Raw genomic sequence first — 19,165 nt, 5'->3', positions numbered from 1 at the left:
GGCGTGGGAAGCGAGAACGCTACCGCACGACCACGAGATGCGGGCCCACACTACCTATTAAGAAGCATGTCCATCCTATTGTGATGTCCGGGGGACCATCATAAATCGCGGTGATTCCAGTGTAATTAGTGTCTTAGAATAAAAGTGCCGTTTCTGTTTGTCTCATTCCGTATTTCTTTCAGTTGTCATTTGTACTATACTGCAACAATTCTTTCTATGTGTAGTCCAAGTTTCATCAGGCTATGTTACTTTGCAGTGACCCATCATTTAGAAATAATTTTTGTCCTCAAGTTTTGGATATCAAAGTACTAAGGTCTGTGGTTGAACCATAATTGCACCAACGCGCGTATGTTTGTTTTTTTGTATTTTTTTTTTCATTCCAAAACAATGCCTGCCTCTCAGCTGGAACCCAGAAGTCATTCACTAATCTCTTCCACAATGTGAGTGGACATCTGCTAAAGACAATCACGGTGAACTTAGATTATGGGAAGTTGGAGTTCTAGTTCATTGGGAGGGAAAGTATATGTTCATGGAAATCGAAAAACATTCATCCATTTTAGGCACCAAAATTACTGCGACATTGCTATCACATATCACTCACTATACGATATTAACTCATTTGAAAGGCAGCAAGCCTGGTCACATGCCCTTTCTTTTTTCATGTATATTTTAATTAGAATCTTAAAGGAGATCTATAGCAAAACAGTTCAAGATGTCTCGATTCATAATTACAGAGACTGGACGTACTACTTTAGAAAGCATGACTCCTTTTTTTCTCTAACCTGGTGATGGCTAGCTTACTTCCGTAAGTATCTGCTGTGCGGGAAAAGCAGAGCATGGTTGATTTGCGAGGGGACGTGGACAGACAGAGGAACGCGGCAACAAAGAAGATGGGCTTAATGCGTTTTTTATAACAAGGGGCATGCCAAAAGACGAAACACTGACACTGACGTGCTCAGCTTTCTAACGGCGGGAGAGAGCCGCGTTCGTACGTTTTCTGGAAGCGCTTTTGCAGGTAGCCATCAGCCGCTTTCATAAAGAATGCGGTGGGCAGAAACAGCAGACCTAGCTTAGTAACTCTGTTGGTGTAAATTCTCAGCACCTCTATCGAGGCGAGAAAAAAACGCAAGAAGACCACGTTGGTGGAGGAGTAAGTGACATAAAAGTGACTGTGCTGAAACTTCTGTTTTTTAGAACTGTGAGTGGATTCCGAATGTCGGTTGGATTTGTTCAGCGATGCTTTGTCTTGGCAGGATTTTCGGTGACAGTGGGCACCACGCGATTGAAGCCTTAGTCACCGCACTTTTTATGTGCATTGGTGGGAATCCGTAGGGCTCCACAGTGTTCCTGGGTGCATTACGTACCGTCATATGGCGAGAGGTAGGAACACACAATGCACCCAGGAATATTATCGAACACGATGTTTTTTTGGTCCGGGTATTATGGAGAGGGGAGATGAATTGTTGCATGGGCGTACTGATCTCCAAATCTTTAAACACCGTACTCTCATTGGTCAACGTTATTGTGATACTGTACTCCTTCCCCATACTCGAATTGTGCAGGTGGGAGAACTCTTAGAAATAGAGGTTATTAGGCTCTGCCCTTTCCCCCGACCTAAATGCCATCGAGCACCTGAGGGGAAGAGACCACATGCACCAAGAACCATCCAGCATTCGCTTTTTATTCAATATAATGTTGATTCATTATATCAATACTTTCTGAATGCATCCCAAAAGTTAATTTAATTACAATCCTTATTCAACTCGTTGTTGGGCTCCTTGATTTCATTAGTAATATAACCGCACCGGTGGAGGCATGGGGCGCTCTAACATAAAACCCCTTACGAAGTTTCTGGGCAGCATGGGAGAACTGGAATGAGCATGCTTTGCCGTCTTTTGCATTTTCCAGGGGACCATCATAAATCGCGAAGACTTGGGTGTAGTCATTGTCTTTGAATAAAAGCGTAATATCTGTTCGTCTCATTGCGTATTTCTTTCAGTGTCTTGGGTACCATAATGTAGCAGTTCTTTCTATGTATGGTTCAAGTTTCATCGAGCTATGTTATTTGACAATGACACATCGTGAGAGAGTCACTTTCGTCATTTCAGTTTAGTCCGAGGAGAGGGAGGGGTCGTAGTGTCATCCAGCAGGCTATAGCTCTCGACAGCGACACACAGTCGGATTTTTTAAATTATTTGCTACTGTTTCACATTATCACTCAGTGAACAAAAGAAATTAATTACAAATGTCTGGCCATCTGCAAGGAGACTGAAGCCAGTAAGTCATCTCATATAGGTTAACTATATCAGAAAAGTAAGAAGCTGCCCGGGAATCTCAATACGGTCCATAGATAAATTACTATTAGCACTGTATATAAATGACTTGGTATTTGATGCCGGGACGTCTCAGAAACTGATAAGAAGTGACGGCTCCGGTGGGAAATTGCAACCTGCAGAAATTATTCTAAATGGTCAGTATTTGGTTCAAGGAAAGAATAAAGCAAAATTATGGCTTAAAGACTCCTTGATGAAGTTAACACGAACACGAAATCAAATTAAATGAGGATGGTGAAAAAAATGGCTGTGGTCATTACAAGCACACCACCATGCCAGTGAGCGCAAGTGATCTAAGAACCTGAAAACCTAACAAATATGACTAGACAGTCATTTGATATAAAACGTTACACTCCCGACTGTGTCATTAGAATTAGTTCAAGCGTTTATTGTTTTTCACTGCATCGTACTTTGTATGCTGCCACCCATATCTTTAAGAATTACGATTGACGTTTGTGGAAAGTATTGTGAAGTTTAGTCCCCATCTCAGTTTATGTATACCGATAAATCAGTTTGTACAAGAAAATGCCAAACAAAACATTTATTGAAGCTGACACGCTTTAAACTGGAAACCTCTGGTAACAGAAACCCGAACTGCGTCATTCAGCTCTGACAGCAAGTTACCAAGGGCTCCCCATTTTGAGTTGTTTTCCCACAGCACATTCTAAGAGCTGTTTTCTCATAGAAGAGGGACATTTTTAACACAGAGTATTTTTGTTTAATAATCCATCTCATTGTAAACAACTCAACCACGAAAATTCGGACCACCCGTCAGTGTCAAACTGTGAGCACATTTTGTGGCCGTCCACGATATTGTAGTAGCTTAGTATTGGTTGTGTAACTAGCTTCAGTAAGCCACCTTACGGTGCGTGGCGGAGGGTATTCTGTTACCAATATCTTGTCCCTCTTTCTTGTGCCATTCGCGAATGGTTGCGTGGAGAGAATGATTATCGGTGTGGATACTAATTTTTCTGATTTTCTCACATGTGAGAGCAAGTAACTTCAAAACTACGCTCTCGGAATTTCAACAGTAAACTTCTCCTTGGTACACAACATCTTCCTTGTCGTGTCTGCCACTGGCGTTTGCTGAGCATATCCGTAACGCTGTCACGCAGATGAAACGATCGAATGCCGTTGTTCGTTGGATCTCCCTCCCTCCCTCCCTCCCACCCTTTGTCACGCCCGGTAAGTATCCCACATTGATGACTATTACTCGAGGATCGACAGAACAAGTGTTTAGTAAATCATTTCTTTTGACACAATTTAATTCATTTGGTCATTTAACTTTAGGTCGCTTCGGAAGGTCACTCACTGGTGTTTTACGGTAGTTACTGTTTTCAATGTTTTGTCGCCAATAGTGTAATTGGACAGAAGAAGATCTAGTCGCCTATTCATGCGAAATACGCTACATTTACTCGTGTTAGAGTTCGACTGCCACTCCGTGCAGCAAACGTCGATACTCGAGCTGTTATTCCTATTTCGCTATAGTTTTCTAGCGGTGCAATCTCCCTTTCGACAACAGCGTTGTCCATGAATCCACACACAAAACCTCCAACGTTATCGGGTCAGGGATTTTCACCTCCCTCGAGATGACTGGGTGTTTGTGTTGTCCTCATCATTTCATCATCATTCACGAAAGTGGCGAGATTGGACTGAGCAAAGGTTGGGAATTTGTGCGGGTGCTGATAACCGCGCAGTTGAGCGCCTCACAAACCAAACATCATCATCATCATTATCCACCGTTATCGGCTAAATCATTACGATACATTCAACAGTACTGGCCCTATCACGCTCCCTTGGGATACTCCTGAACTTACCTTAAAAGGTTATGAGCTACTACTATCCATCAGCATCGATAATTCTTCGCGTACTTTTGGAGAGGGTTACAGATCTCTTAATACCACTTAAAGTGTTACACTATACTCTAGTTCGCGATACTGTGTGCCATAAACGAGAACCGCCATGCTACGCCATCGCTGGCTCACAACTATTCTTACTGCTACTAAGGTTAACAAACAATTGCTTTTTGTTCACTACACATTGTGGCGTCAGCGATACTATGTACCAATATTTAAGAGAACTGTTCCTTATTCGGGCAGGGGTTTTTTATCATTTAATCTTAGTGTTTCTATTTTATTTTATTGTTTTGTGTTGATTCTGGCCTTTGGCCTACGATTTTAAACTGATTTTTTAATGTGTTTCTAAGTGGTTGGCTTTTCCTTTTTTATTTCTATGGTCGGCCAACCACCGTCAACATCTATGTGATTTTAGTTCGTTTTGTCTGATCTTTGTCTAAGTTTTTCTTGTTCTGTGTCGTCTGTGATCTATTCTGTTCATCGTTTTTATTCTCTGTGGGTGTTTTTAGTATTTGGAAAAAGGGACCGATGACCGTAGCAGTCTGGTCCCTTTAATCCCACAAACCAACCAACCAACCAAGAACTGTTCCCTTACAAGTTGTTATTTTCAGGTTCTGTGCTTTAATCTGTAGCAACTTATCCCTTACAGGATCGCTTTGTTTGTCTGACTGACTGACTGACTGCTAAGATCTCTCTTTCTCAAGAACGGGTAGACGTATTGAGTTCATATTTATATCACATCTTAAGGTCAATGGTACCTTGGCGATGTAAAAAAAAAATGTTCAGCATCTGAGTCAATTCAGTCAAATGATACGGCCATTTATGTCACATATTTTGATACTCGAAAACTGACTCATAGAAACTTGTAAGGTACTTGCTGTTGATCTGAAATCGTGGAATTTGGAAATGACCAAATTTTTACATTACAAGTAACAGAAAAAAATTATGCCACATACTTACGTCTATGATTCCATGGTGGTGTAAAAAGTTTCATCTCCTAAGTCAGTGCGATGAAAAGATGTTTTCCGTTGACTTGGAATCATAAAACCTGCCAAGAAACAACGTTTCCCACTACAAGTAAATTAAAAATCTGAAAGTCTTTAAATTGCAATTACATCACAAAATCTATCTTTAGCCACTTGAACAAACATTGCGTTCATCATCCATCAAGAGCTAGACGAACATTTGCCTGGAAATATAAAATGTAAGTTGTAGTCATGTTTTGCTAAGAAGAGAATACAAATTTTACTAAGTCTTCGCTCTTTACGTATTACACTGAAGTGCCCTGCTCGCTTCTTTTTGTATGTTCGGGCTAGCCCAGAGTATTAGTAGAGATGCTGATACGGTCTTGGAGTTGGGGCGACCAGTATCTTGCCAGTATCGATATCGATAACAGGCAAAAATCGTCGAGATTCTCGATTCGCAGGCGGGATGTGAGTCGTACTCAGACTGACCAGTTTTTTCGTTAAGAACGAAGTTCAAAAATGTTCAGATGTGTGTGAATTTCTAAGGGACCAAACTGCTAATGTCATCGATCCTTAGACTTGCACACTAATTACACTAACTTACGCTAAAGACAGAGCGCGCGCGCACACACACACACACACACACACACACACACACACACACACACACACACACACCGATGCCCGAGGAAGGACTCGAATCCGCTGCGGGAGGGGCCGCGCAATTAGGGACATGACACCTCTAACCGCGGCTAAGAACGAAGCACTGAGCTCTATCTGCAAGGGAGTTCTGAATCCAGTGACAAACCTGGTCTGATACAGAGTATTTTTTTTTCCTTTTTCACTAAATGACAGTGTGAAATTCTGTCAGATGCTTCCGGAAGTGAAGGTACACGCCATCAACGTGGGGGCCGTTATGTTTATGTTGCTTACCCTCCCGCAGTCATCTCTAGATCTCTATACATTTTCTCGCTCTGTCCTACACTCTGCGATGAACTTCCCGGTAAATTCCATCAGCGTCAAGGCCGATGACATAGCCATCCGCCCTCCAGACACCTTGAATGGCGCGTCAGCTGTAACGCGATAAGCCCTTTCGGAAGCGCTGCGCCGTACGCTGACGAAGCGACGCCTAAAAGCCCGCGCGCGGGCGGTCTTCGATTCGTGACGTCACGGGGAAGCCCATGACGTCACGGCGGCCGCCCTAGTTCGCTCAGCGCTGCGAAGGGGTGCGGGGGTGGATCGGTCCGCGCGGGCAGACGCCCCGGCGCCGGCGCCGTCAGTGGCGTCACGACTGCCCGAGCGTCGCCGTCAGCACAGGTGAGGGCGCTCTGCTGCGTAGGGGCTCAGGCAGGAGCTGCGACACGGAGAACGCCAACAGGCGTGGGCGGTGGCGGGCGCTGTGTCGCCGTGAGGTAGTCTTGGCACAGTGGCTGGCAGCTCCTGTCCGCTTCGCCCTGCTGTTCGAAGTAGTGCCGCCGCCACCCGTATTTGTGTTGCACAAACAGCCGCTGAACTAGTGATATTTATGTTAGCACCAATTTGTTTATTTAAAATTTTTGGTTGTGTCTCTCATGTTATTTACGATCAAATGTCGCTTGCAGGTAGAATTGGCAGCCCTTAGCACGGACAAGGGGATGTATCCCGACCATTTACTGCCGTGAATAGCGTACGATAAAATTAGTTACTTCCCAGATCTGATTAGTACTTGTGGTTAATTTCGATATCAGTGGGAACAGTCCCAATTGGATAAATTTCTCGCTACGCCAGCTTTCATTTTGTACCTTGCCAAGAATTGTTTTCGGAACATATAAGGGGCGATCGAAAATTTTCCGTCTGAGGGTGTCGCTGCAGCGTACGTACAACGTAACGCGACTCCGATGCGGGTGTATAAGCAACGACATATGGGAAAGAGATTAGTGTGGCATTTGTGCCTTCCGAAGTGCGTACAAAAAATGCGCAAACGTTAACTATGCCGATGTTATTACCAAATGCGTAAACGTTAACTATGCCGACGTTATTACCAAATGCGCGCAAACAGGATCAACGTGCTGATATTTATTTATTTATTTATTTTTGTCTGCCGAACGAGATACACCGGTAGACGTTCACCGGAGAATAAAAAATGTGTAGGGGGAAGTAAGCCTGTCGAAAATCACCCTTTTGGAATGTTGCACCAAGGGGGTGCTGTTTCGTGATAACGGTCGCCGTGCGGTTCTAGGCGCTACAGTCTGGAGCCGAGCGACCGCTACGGTCGCAGGTTCGAATCCTGCCTCGGGCATGGATGTGTGTGATGTCCTTAGGTTAGTTAGGTTTAATTAGTTCTAAGTTCTAGGCGACTGATGACCTCAGAAGTTAAGTCGCATAGTGCTCAGAGCCATTTGAGCCATTTTAACGCACGCCCCCATATCGCAAATGTCGTAACGCAGAATTTACGCCAACTCAAATGGAAGACGATCACCAGTTCTTTAGTCCTGATCTGTCCCCATGCAATTATCACACCTTCAGGCTCTTAAAATTGCCCTGAAGGGTCAACGATTCCTGTCGGACGAAGATGTGCTGCAGTGAGATGATTGCCTCGATCTTCATGGCGATTTTGCCTGATTGGCATAAGGATTTTGGAGTATACTGCTTTCAAACGGAAATTCATCAGAGCCCAATAAGTATAACTATTCATAATAATATTTTAGACGTTGCAGCTTTTATAGTTGGCGCCAAACTGCCATTTCAGGTGTGTTAAAACTCACTTAACTGCTTTGTAGATCGATCCAGTGTTCCTGAATGTGCCCAGTTATGTGGGTTTCCGAAACGACAGCATGTTCCAGCAAGACTGTTACTGGATTTATTAATTTATTTCACAGTCGGAGATATCAGCGTCTGTGCCATTTTCAAATTATATCTCATTGCGAAGAGCGTCAATACATCTTAGTTTCCACGTTCGTGTTCAACTACATTCATATATTTCACTTCATCTGTTTGCTAATAAACGTAGGTCTCGTCGTCTGCATGAACTCCTTGTGAATGTTGCGTTCTTTTTGCCGGTAGACGTGCACCAGTTCGACGTGGGACACATACGGTGGTAAAAAGGGCGCAGTATTTGCAGTGGGAATGCCTATATGAAGTGAAGTGTTATGCCATCCTTTTATACAGACGATGAGAAATATGTTTATTCACGTAGAGATTAAATTAAATATATGAATCTGGTTGGGTGCGAAGACGATTTTGACGCACTAGAAAACGGTGTACACGCCGAAATAGAGTGTGTAAGATTAAGGAATCCATTAACAGTCCAATCGGAACGTACTGTCAATTCCAAAAACAGTAGACCTGTCTTTCCAAGTAAACAACGCATCTCCTGGGCGGCAATATTCATAATAAACATATTTATGATTGAGGAACTGGCTATCACTCACTTCTTGTAGGAAGAGCAAAGTAGCTATAATAGACAATCTATTTCTGTAGTTTGCTGTCCATGTGCGAGAAGAGAGAAACAATTACAAGTACGGACTCAGACGTTCCTGTCTTCCTTTCGCAAGCATTCCTTACGGCAAATGCGAATCCCGGGTGTGTGTTCCGACGTTACGTATCGCCGCGGTTTGTCGGAATCACAGCCTTGTAATAGTAGTACAGACATGGGAGGAGTCGTCGTAGTTTGGTCAGTACTAAGAGTGGCACAGCAGTCGGACAACGAACTCTTTCGTTGCTTTTTTAAGCTTCAAAAAATGGCTCTGAGCACTATGGGACTCAATATCTGAGGTCGTCAGTTCCCTAGAACTTAGAACTACTTAAACCTAACTAACCTAAGGACATCACACACATCCAAGCCCAAGGCAGAATTCGAACCTGCAACCGTAGCGGTCGCGCGGTTCAACACTGAAGCGCCTAGAACCGCTGGGCCACACGGCCGGCTCTTAAATTTCATTTTCGCCGCCTACTATACTATTTATTACAACTTTCACGACTGCAATTTCGATCCTAGGTTTTCAAGCGGTTAAAGGCAGTGAGAACACAGCATTAAGTCAATATCAATAAAATGAATAAAAATGAAGTGAGCGTCATCATTCGTCAGATACACCACTGGTGTGTAGCGGATGGAATTACGTACCGATGGAGTACGTGACTAATGCTGACACGACCCCATACGGCAGGGATTCCCAGACGCTAGTACGAATAACACTGCTGGTATTGGAAGGACATTTGAGGTGGAACGAGTACAAGTAAAAGCACCTGATTGTCGAAGCATACACTGTATAATACACCGAGAAATATTAGCTTCCAAGGATATGGCCGAAAAAGTTTTATTTTGACAGACGCTGCAAAGGTTATAAACGTTATGACAGCAAGGGTTCTAAACTCGCGGTTATTCAATCTACTGTGTGAAGATACGGGAGTTAAAATTAAATGTTTGCTTCCTCATGCTGAAGTAAGATGGGTGTCTCGCGGCAAGATTTTGAACTGAATATCTGAGCTGAGAATCGAGGTTGTTATGTATCTCAGTGACAAAAGCAATTACATGAAGAATTTTTCGCCGATGACCTGTGGTTATCAAGATAGGCCTATTTAGCTGATGTCTTTCACAGACTTAGCGTTTTGATTACAGACGTGCAAGGATGAGGCAAAGCATCCTTATCAGATAACAGAATATCGTCTTTCAAAAGAAAGTTGAAACTCTTTAGTTCACGAGTATTGAACAATGCCCTTTTCGCATTCCCTACTTTTACATCAGTTTTGGAACTAGCTCCCATGGAAGATTTAGTTCGAGACATTGCTGCATGTTTAGAGGTCCTACAAAAAAGTTTTGAAAAGTACTTTCCCGAAGAATACGCAATGTAACTGGATAAGGAATTTATTTTCAGGAAAAGTACATGAAGAAGCAATTACTAAAAAACTTTCATCGACATATGAGCTACAGCTTAATGGAAGATGCTTTCAGACAGAAAACTCTGCTTTCTTTTCGGATGAGAACAAAAATAGTATAACGGTACCTTTCTATTTTCAAACAAGCAATCCGAGTTTTGATGGCGTTTTTTACTACTTACAAGAGTAAAAGTGGGTTTCTTGAGTTGTACATTAAAAATAAATACAGAAACAGACTCAGCGTTTAAGAAGACTTTGGAGTTAAGTTGAGCTCAATGGAGCCAGACTTTGAAGCTATGTTTAAAGATGAACAGTAGCATGCTCCCAGCTGAACGTATAGACGTTCTTTCGTCTAAATTTGATAACTGACTAATTACTGATTTTGAAATCTGATTTGCCGTCAAAGTTTGATTTTGTTTTGAGTTCTTTTGTTCTTTAAACTCTAATTTACTTTAGCCCACGCTCAGTTGCACAACTGGTTTGTATTATTTGTGATGTAAAAGTTTAATAAGTGTTTGAAATGTCATTCCTCTCTTACTCATTGAATATTTGTATCAGAATAGGCTTAACTTAACATTATTTGCTACAAGTAAGTGCCACTTGTGAACATGAATGACTCTGCAAGAAAGTCCTCCCACAAACCGTGTTATTTGTGTGTGTCAGATTTCTGGCATACACAGTAATTGATCACTCCGTCGCAAAAACAGTGTTTGTACTGTCAGCACTGAGCAATGTGGCGAGAATTATTCCCATTGCCCCGTTAGCCACCGCTGCGACAGACGTCCCCAACCTCCCGCAGCCCCCCTCCTCCCCCCCCCCCCTTACCCACTTCAGAGTTCGTTAATTAAAAGTGAACAAGCTATGAAGCTATGAAGGTATGCTGGTAGACCCAAATTTATGAGGAGTCAAGCGGTTTGCAGCGACAAGAAGCCGGGTAAACCCTGCCATAGAGGCTCATCATTTTTATTCATCTTGTTAATGTTCACCACTGCTGCGTTTTTACCAGTAGTGCCCGTAACTACTTGAAAATAATCAAGTCGACATTGCTATCGTGGAAATTGTAGTAAATAGCACAGTCGATGGCGAAAATTATGACATGTAAAAAATCCCACGACAAATACATTATTTCATTTCTTGTTACATGACCTATTCACACAAAGTTGTAAAACATTGTTAAATACAGGGTAATTCAAGGCAAAGGTGACACTGTGCGTTTAGGGTTAAGTGAAAACACCTGTAAGGTGAACTTCCGACAGCGAGATTATCACTCATTGTCCCAGGGATGCGTTCAGGGTGTGATGCAATGATAAGTATATACTACATGAGATATTTGTACCTATTCTCAAAGAAACAACCTCATCACCATTCGGCGTTGAGCACTTCTCAGGATGGTGAATTGTGTCTTTTGGGAAGCCATATCCGGGGATATAAAGAACTCTAAAAGTGTCCTCTTGTTGCTTCTGTGTCTGGTTGTATCCATTTACATACTAAAGCCGTTGTTTGGGATCAGCAGATACATCGTAGCCACTGATTGATTTCTTTCCGTGGCTAAGTAAAATGTTACCATTTAGAAAGAATATCACTTCCACCAGCCTGATATTTTAAATGAGTACTTTATTAAATACTAAGAACCAGTTTCGTGTAGGAGTTTATTTTAAAGTGTAAGTGTGGTTCTTGTTAAAATCTTACTACGAGGATGTTGTGTCGTCACGCATTTGTACAGTTGAAAATGAACGCTTACTCTGGCCAGTTGTTGATAACAAGACACTCATTCAAACAAACAACCTATTCTAAGCGATTTCGTTCTCTAAATTTATCAAGGCTGTGGTGCCTACTCAGAAGGAGTCGAGTGACAGCACATACGTTAAATCTGACCTGCAAGCAATCACTCGGATATAGGCATTTTGATTCCACTGTTAAAATACCACGATTCCTGAAATGAATATTAAAAATGCATCAGTGCACATGTTCCATAGAGTTCACATACAATGTATATTACCTGAGGGCACTATGCAGCTTGTAGTAAGTAATTATTACCAACCCCATTATCTACACTTATTACTTACATACTTCGTATGCTATGTCATTGCGAGCATGCTCTGGCTTTGCCTTAAGGGTGCTTTTTCAAAACAGCAATAGGTACATGGTGAGGCGAGAGAGAGAGAGAGAGAGAGAGAGAGAGAGAGAGAGAGAGGTGGCTTTGTGTCTTTTCCAACGGCCAGTTGCAATGAAGGTGTGATGGTTGCTTATAGGAAGAGTAAAATTTAAGGCCTGCGATATTATCTGTTTTACTAATGCGTCTGTTTGTTTTTCTGCCTAACATGGACGCAGCTTGTAGAGCACCATGGATACTGAGGTAAGAGAGAAAAATGAAATTTGATGTGCGTACGGCGTGTTTAAAAATGAAATTTGATGTGCGTACGGCGTGTTTGGCCGGGCGAGACAGAGAGAGAGAGAGAGAGAGAGAGAGAGAGAGAGAGAGACTGAGGCTGTTTTTACTCATGATGTAATGTATTTTTATATTGTCTGATTTTATGAATTTTACACCACACATACATTTTGGACTTTATAACTCAAGAACAATTTAAAATTGAACAGTATGCGTCGCTGCTTTCATTTTGTCGCTGGTGAGGACGGCAGCTACAGGCTTGCTTCCCACGTGATAATCAGAAAGCCGAACAGAGCCGAACCATTCGTTTTAGTTTCGTCAAACAAAAACACCTATTACATTTGCCATGGTTGCTCTTTATTAGAGATCTTATTCCTGTGGTGAAAATGCGTTGAACGTGTCGTTCCTTGTTGAAGTAGTTCGCTTCTGGGTTTTCTGTATAAACTGGTTCACGCAAAATGACCCACAAACATATGCAGCCAGTTATCCTCATGTCAGTAACAAAGCCGAAGATTGTCCTTTTCCTACTCAACTTTATCTGTGTTAGTAAGAGGGCGTTAACTTGACACTTGCCTGAATTTTTTTTTCTAACCAAGGTGTCTTGTCTTTTGCACGCTGCTTCTCAGAAGCCGAAGGATCAGACCGAGATGCACGAGGTAAGTTTTCGAAAACTTTTATCTTACTGACACTAGTTTTTGCAAAAATTTGTACAGAAACCGCCGACTACGATATTTCTTTGAGACTGCTATCTTTCAAAAGTTCACTCTAATAATAACTATTTGTTTTGCTAAAACTGCATCGTGTCTTCTTTATTATACTACTGGACTGAATGGATCTTGGTCAGTGGGGAGTGTCAGACTAAATGTCAAAAAGGGGCCACTACCGATAGTCAAGGTTCTCAAAAATTTTGTTTATCGCGCATTTCAACTTTAGATATAGAAAGATTTTTTCAAGTCGTATCGGCGTTCGCATTCCACATGTAACTGCACCATAGCGCTGCGTTCATGCTCTCACTTAATTTTCCTATTTCTGATAATGTGTCTTTATGTAATAAAAATTCTAGAAGTTGTATTTCAGAAAACGTGTTTGGCTGTCTTAAAACCGTGTCTGTCGCAGAGTTTTGTTGTTGTCGCCGTCGTCGTCAACCTGAAGATTTGTCTGATGTAGCTGCACGTTCTAGATCAGTGGTTACCAACCTTTTGCAGACCATTGTCCCCAAATGCAGTTAGACATTAACTAGTACCCCACCATCCCCCGCTGCCGTCTGTTGCCCCCGCCCCCCTCCCCCACATTATCGCCAACTTTAGCACAACTATCAGTAGAATGAAGGACTTTTCTCGGGACAATTTTATTTTTAAAATGATGAAAGATGATATTTAGTTTGTTTGTTTGCACGTGTGTTAGAATGAATGACGAAGTAATTCGTGTTGCACCCGAAGTGTTACCCACAACTCCTTCTCATAAAAGAAAACTGACTGTCCAGAGTGAGGGTTGATACTTGTTACAAAACATGCTTCTATTGCATTACTCGTCTTCATTGCGGCACTTGCTTGACCTGCATATTGCAACACCACTTAAAGTAAACCAAGTTAAAATGTGTGTTCTATACTTACCGTTCGTAAAGCATTTGATTGCTGCACTTCTTACTTCTGAACTGGCAGAAAATGGAAGATTTCAGGCTGTTAATGATCTCTGACTGACCACGACCACTGATAGTCTCTACCTCCGCGTAGTTACTGGAGACTACATCTATTTAACTTGCTTATTGTCATTAAGCCTCTGTCTCATTCCACCTTGTTTTAACCCCACACTTTCCTCCATTATCAAACTGACTATTGCTTGATGCCTCAGGACGTGTTCTATCAACCGATCCCCGTTTGCAGTCTGGTTGTGCCATCAAGATATTTTTGTATAATTAAGAGGTTAAGACTATGTGTGGTTAGGTAAAACATGTTCGTGCTGGTAAATTTTACTTCGCTACAATGGCCCTTGTAGTGTAGGAGGTACCTGCTGCTATTTGTCAATAGCAAAAAATTCTGTTTATTCAGGAATAACTTTAAGTCGAATTCATAGGAACCTCAACTTCTTATGTCACAAAATCTTAATAATAATAATAATAATAATAATAATCATTGAAAATAGCATGCAAAATTCTGAAACTCTTATGGGTAAAACGGTGATAAGTGAATTGTATCTTGCATAAGTCGGAAATTTTCTCAAATGTTTCTTCACAGGCAGAGAAATTACAATCTAAGAGATTCAAAAGGTGGTAGATATTAATCTGCGCTAGATTCAACTTCGTTAAACAGTATGAGGTTATTATTCTAGTCTGTGAAAAGTGTCTTAAGGCGGAGTGAGTAGTTAAATTGCTCGTACATTCATTTCGGTAAGCTACACTCAGTTAGCACCTTTTGTTCCTCTGTGTAGACTTTTACCTGGCTTAGAAAAATATATGGAGTGGAAAATAAGTCAGCACATCGTCTTCTATTTTTATATCACCCAGTAGCGTCTAAACTATAATGAAGTAGTCATAATTGAAGATGTAGAACAATTAATCATGTGAAAGGAATTGGTTTTGAAGGAGTCGATACAAAATTCACTTAAATGGTTGAGTAGAAACGATCACGAGCCCATATCAAGGCAACTGGAACAACTGTTTTACCGAGTGTAGGGAGAATGTCAACAACGGCACCTCATCGATCACTACACTACCCTTTCTGGCATATTCGTTTCGAGCAGTTCTGTAAAATGAAGACTCTTCTCATGTAGTCCACTCACCAGTTATGTAGCATTGATGCGAGAAGAGATTCATAATTTGTGTAAATATTGGTGCAGCAGGTGCTCTGTTTGTGGCAAACACACCTGTAAAAGGTGTGGTAGTATCTGACACCGTTTGTGTTTGCGTAGCGCCAGTTACTCCGGTTCAGTAAGACGATACACGCCCTGTCACGCGTAGCACCACCTGTTGCAAGAACCTTTCACACCCACACACGCGCGCCCTCGGACAGCTGCGTGCTGTTTGTGAACCTTCGTCACGGTTTCCAGATCGGTTCATCGTCCATCGGGAAACTGTACACTCCTTGACTACTGTACTGTCTTAAACACCAGAAGCATACTGGATGCTCACCAAATGTTAGCGAATTTGCACGGTGCCAGCGTCTTTCAAAATTTATCACTCAATCACGTTAAGCTCTATTCCTAAGACTCACGCTACCCTACATAGTACGTTGAATTCCCCACTACCGCTACAATAGGTGCGTTCCGCATTTATATACGTATACTTTGTCCGATCTGACACATTTTAATCTGGCTACGCACGGTAGTGCCAACTTCATATCCTTTTCTTTCGAAGTCGCCCTTTCTCTTGCATTTTCGACCCACACCGTGTCTGAAGACGCAGTGCTTAATATCAAACGCTCTTACGGGGCAGCATAAACGTAAGCGAGACATTCAAAAGAACCTACTGTGTGTTATCGAAAGCAGCAGCGCAGCACCTACCAAGTTACTTCAATACATGTCTTTTCTGGCAAGCTGTTATCGCAAACAGTACGTGTGCTCTTGTTTCTTGACAGAAATCACGATTTACAGTCTCCAACGACAAGGTGTAAGAGGCGGAACATTAGCTAGATTTGTTGAAGGAAACCAGCCAGTTACTTTGAATAGGACACTGTCATTTGCTTTTAGCGATTTAGGGAAACTTAAATTTGTATAGCCGTACGAGGACTTTAACCGCCGTCTTTCCAAGTGCTAACACAGAATCTCAAATCGCTAGGTTGTTGACTAAATAGCATTTTCACCGGCGAGTGAAGAGAGACTACTACAAGTATTGCCAATTTCAAAAGATTATTGACACTAAGTGAATTGTTAGCGCACCTGCCATGGGCTGCAGTCACTACTACCTATGATGATGATGAGTCCCGGGAGACCCGCGCCGCCTTACTAGGCAAGGTCCTGGTGGAGGTGGTTTGCCGTTGCCTTCCTCCGACCGTAATGAGGATGAATGATGATGATGAAGACGACACAACAACACTCAGTCATCTCGAGGCAGGAAAAATCCCTGACCCCGCTGGGAATCGAACCCGGGACCCCGTGCTCGGGAAGCGAGAACGCTACCGCGAGACCACGAGCTAAAGATAAACAATGATGTGTGTCAGTCACTCATTTTCTTCATGACGCGTTTCGAAGGCTTGCACGCTCATCTTCAGGTGTATCAGTGGATTAAATGATTATTCCTTTTCCTGGATGTTGCAAATAGTCTGGGTTACACATCATTTAGAGGAAGTTACGGCAAAAACTACGTTAACTTGGCCGTCCCAAAAAATTTTTTGTCCAGTAACAAAACAAAACAAAAATGGTATTTGGGCTTCAAGCAGCATAATTGCATTCCTTGTAACTCTGTTCGTTACGAAGATATGAACAGGAGTACATCTTTTTTTAAACAGCACCCTACATCTTTTATTCAGTAATCTAATTCCCCGCGCAGTATCTGTTCAAAATCATATCACAGTGTTAATTCACATAACATAATGTTATTAAAAACATAACACAAAAATAACTCTCTCTCGTATTAGCACATACTACAGGTGCTCATGGTAATGTAACTCGGCTATTCGCTGGAGTTGACAGTAAACACAACGAAAAAAAAGCAGGTAAGAAAATATTGTTGTAATTACCGTTCTGCTAATTTACATTCTCAATAGATGAGTAGCCTTCCTACCATCTCTTCGTTGTTGAACATTTACTGACACAATCCTCCAACTAAAAACGGTTGACTGAATGATAAGTGCTCAGATGCCTTGTGTTTAGATTTGTTTACTGTCAACTCCAGCAAGCGACCGGGTTACGTTGCTCTGGATATCTGCACTATGTGCTAACTCACGAGAGTCAGTCAATTTTGAAATACATTTTTAATAACGTCATGTTTACGTGAAAGATACGCCGTGAAACGTCTTTGAGCACGTCTTGTAGAGAGGAAGTGAATTACCGAATAAAAATATGGGGCGATATTTAAAAAAATACACAAGCAAAGTTACAATGAAGGCAGTCACATGGCGTATTGCCCCAAATAGTTTAGGACGTAGATGGCAAGCGCTACTGTGAGATGAAGAGTTTGGCACGAGAGAGAAACTCGTGGTGTACCACATCAAACCAGTCAGAAGAAGATTCATGACTCAAAAAGTTCAACTGATAGCTAAACAACATTTACTTGGTACATTTCTGTTTTGTTTCTGGATAAAAAGTTATTCGGGACGTCCGAGATAAATGGGAAGCCCGTATATAACACTTACTTTGCTGGCACGTCTTACAAATGATCGTAAGACAGACAGTTGGCTAGATCTATGAAAAAGAATACACATGTAAACCACTGGTCCCCCTGAAGATCAGGGAACATGCCCTTCAAACGCACCGTGGAAGAAAATAAGTGGCCGACAGAAATAATTAATTTTTTTCATTTGTCCGTTATATCATAAACAGTCGCAGATGTCTGTGATTAGGTCCCGAATCACAGTCCAACATGGACGAAATGCGGTCACTTCCTACTTACCAGTTATCGTTGTAATTGAACGTTACTCACAGTATTAAATTGTGCACTATACAGTAATCCTGTGTTGAATTATAATTATTTGATATTTCGGATACTGCGCCACTCTAAACTGTAAATACCGCCCCGCCCTATGCAGGGAGTCACCACTAAATGTTAGTGATAGAGATGTTTTATCTAAGATGTCTGTTTACGTAGGTCACATAGATAACTTGACGAAAAGGAGTAATTAAGGCCAAAAAATAAACATAATTTCACTGCGATTATCGCATCAAAATTGTTATAGGATGAAAGTAAGATGTGAAGTTAGTGTTTCAAACATTGATTTACCATATCTAATACTAAGCCAGATAAAATACTAACCTGCACTAGACACTCGGTGTAGGTCGGTGTCCAGAGCGCACCTGGCGAGAACGAATTTGGAGGACCAACGGTTTGGAATAGGAAAACAACCGACGCGGCTCGGGTCAGGCACGAACTGCGTACCTGAAGAAAACTCGCGAAGGATTTTACGATTGAGCACCGAATCAGTTCTTTGGGCTTCGTCGAATGCTTATTGCTCAATAATAAATACATATGATTTGCAACTCCCCAATTATACAGTGGGTCTTCTTGATTACACTGTTTCCCAATTTCTAGCTCATGTCGCTGGTGACGACCGTCGTGGACCACAGTTCAGTCTGCGCTCACTTGCATTGTGTTCAACCCCGTGTTGGCTTAATGTGTCCACATGTTATGAATGCCGGCATAGTTTCGGAGATGAAAGATGTTTCTCCTTGACCTCATATCCCGTTTAACCTCTGTACGTTTGTGCAGCCTCGTAATCATTGTAGCCTATCTCCTTTGGATGTAAACAAATACCAATGAGCTCTGACTCATTGAATGATGTGTACGTTTCGTGGTGCTATGTCACCTTCACATTAACGTGGCGTTTCGGATAGGAAAACCAGTCATTTACAGCTAGTCATTTGTCGAAGGTATCACACGAAAAGAAGATATTTACCCTCTACGAGTATTGTTGTAGAACGGTTCTTTTCATCTGCATACTGAAGACATGCCAGAGGTAGCGCTACAGAATAGTTACAGTTACTTGGCAAGAAGCTAAGAATAAAATTTTAGCTATTTCAAGTAGTACATCCATATCGTATCGAGGGGTTCTTATCAGTGGTGCGTTACATGTTTAGGAAAGCTGCCACTCGAACCTGTTGCTTACCGACACACATTGT

At 42.0% G+C, this 19,165-nt stretch overlaps 1 protein-coding gene across 3 annotated transcripts in view; it reads left to right on the top strand.

The window, feature by feature from the left end:
* Positions 1-19,165, top strand: part of LOC126412066 (solute carrier family 2, facilitated glucose transporter member 1-like) — a 557,262-nt gene that overhangs the window by 128,709 nt on the left and 409,388 nt on the right. For 2 of the 3 annotated variants that reach the window (XM_050081454.1, XM_050081453.1), the window contains exons 1-2: positions 12,340-12,364; positions 13,024-13,053. The exons of the other annotated variant lie outside the window; for it this stretch is intronic. In XM_050081454.1, the coding sequence (XP_049937411.1) occupies positions 12,353-12,364; positions 13,024-13,053 (42 nt within the window). In that variant the 5' untranslated portion in view covers positions 12,340-12,352. Of the gene's footprint in view, positions 1-12,339; positions 12,365-13,023; positions 13,054-19,165 lie in introns of those variants that run through there. 3 annotated transcript variants of the gene reach the window in all.

The sequence above is a fragment of the Schistocerca serialis genome, chromosome 7 (assembly GCF_023864345.2).
Source record: "Schistocerca serialis cubense isolate TAMUIC-IGC-003099 chromosome 7, iqSchSeri2.2, whole genome shotgun sequence".
NCBI classification, from domain to species: domain Eukaryota; kingdom Metazoa; phylum Arthropoda; class Insecta; order Orthoptera; family Acrididae; genus Schistocerca; species Schistocerca serialis.
Note: the sequence above shows the minus strand (reverse complement) of the source record. Positions and strands in the feature narration are given on the sequence as shown.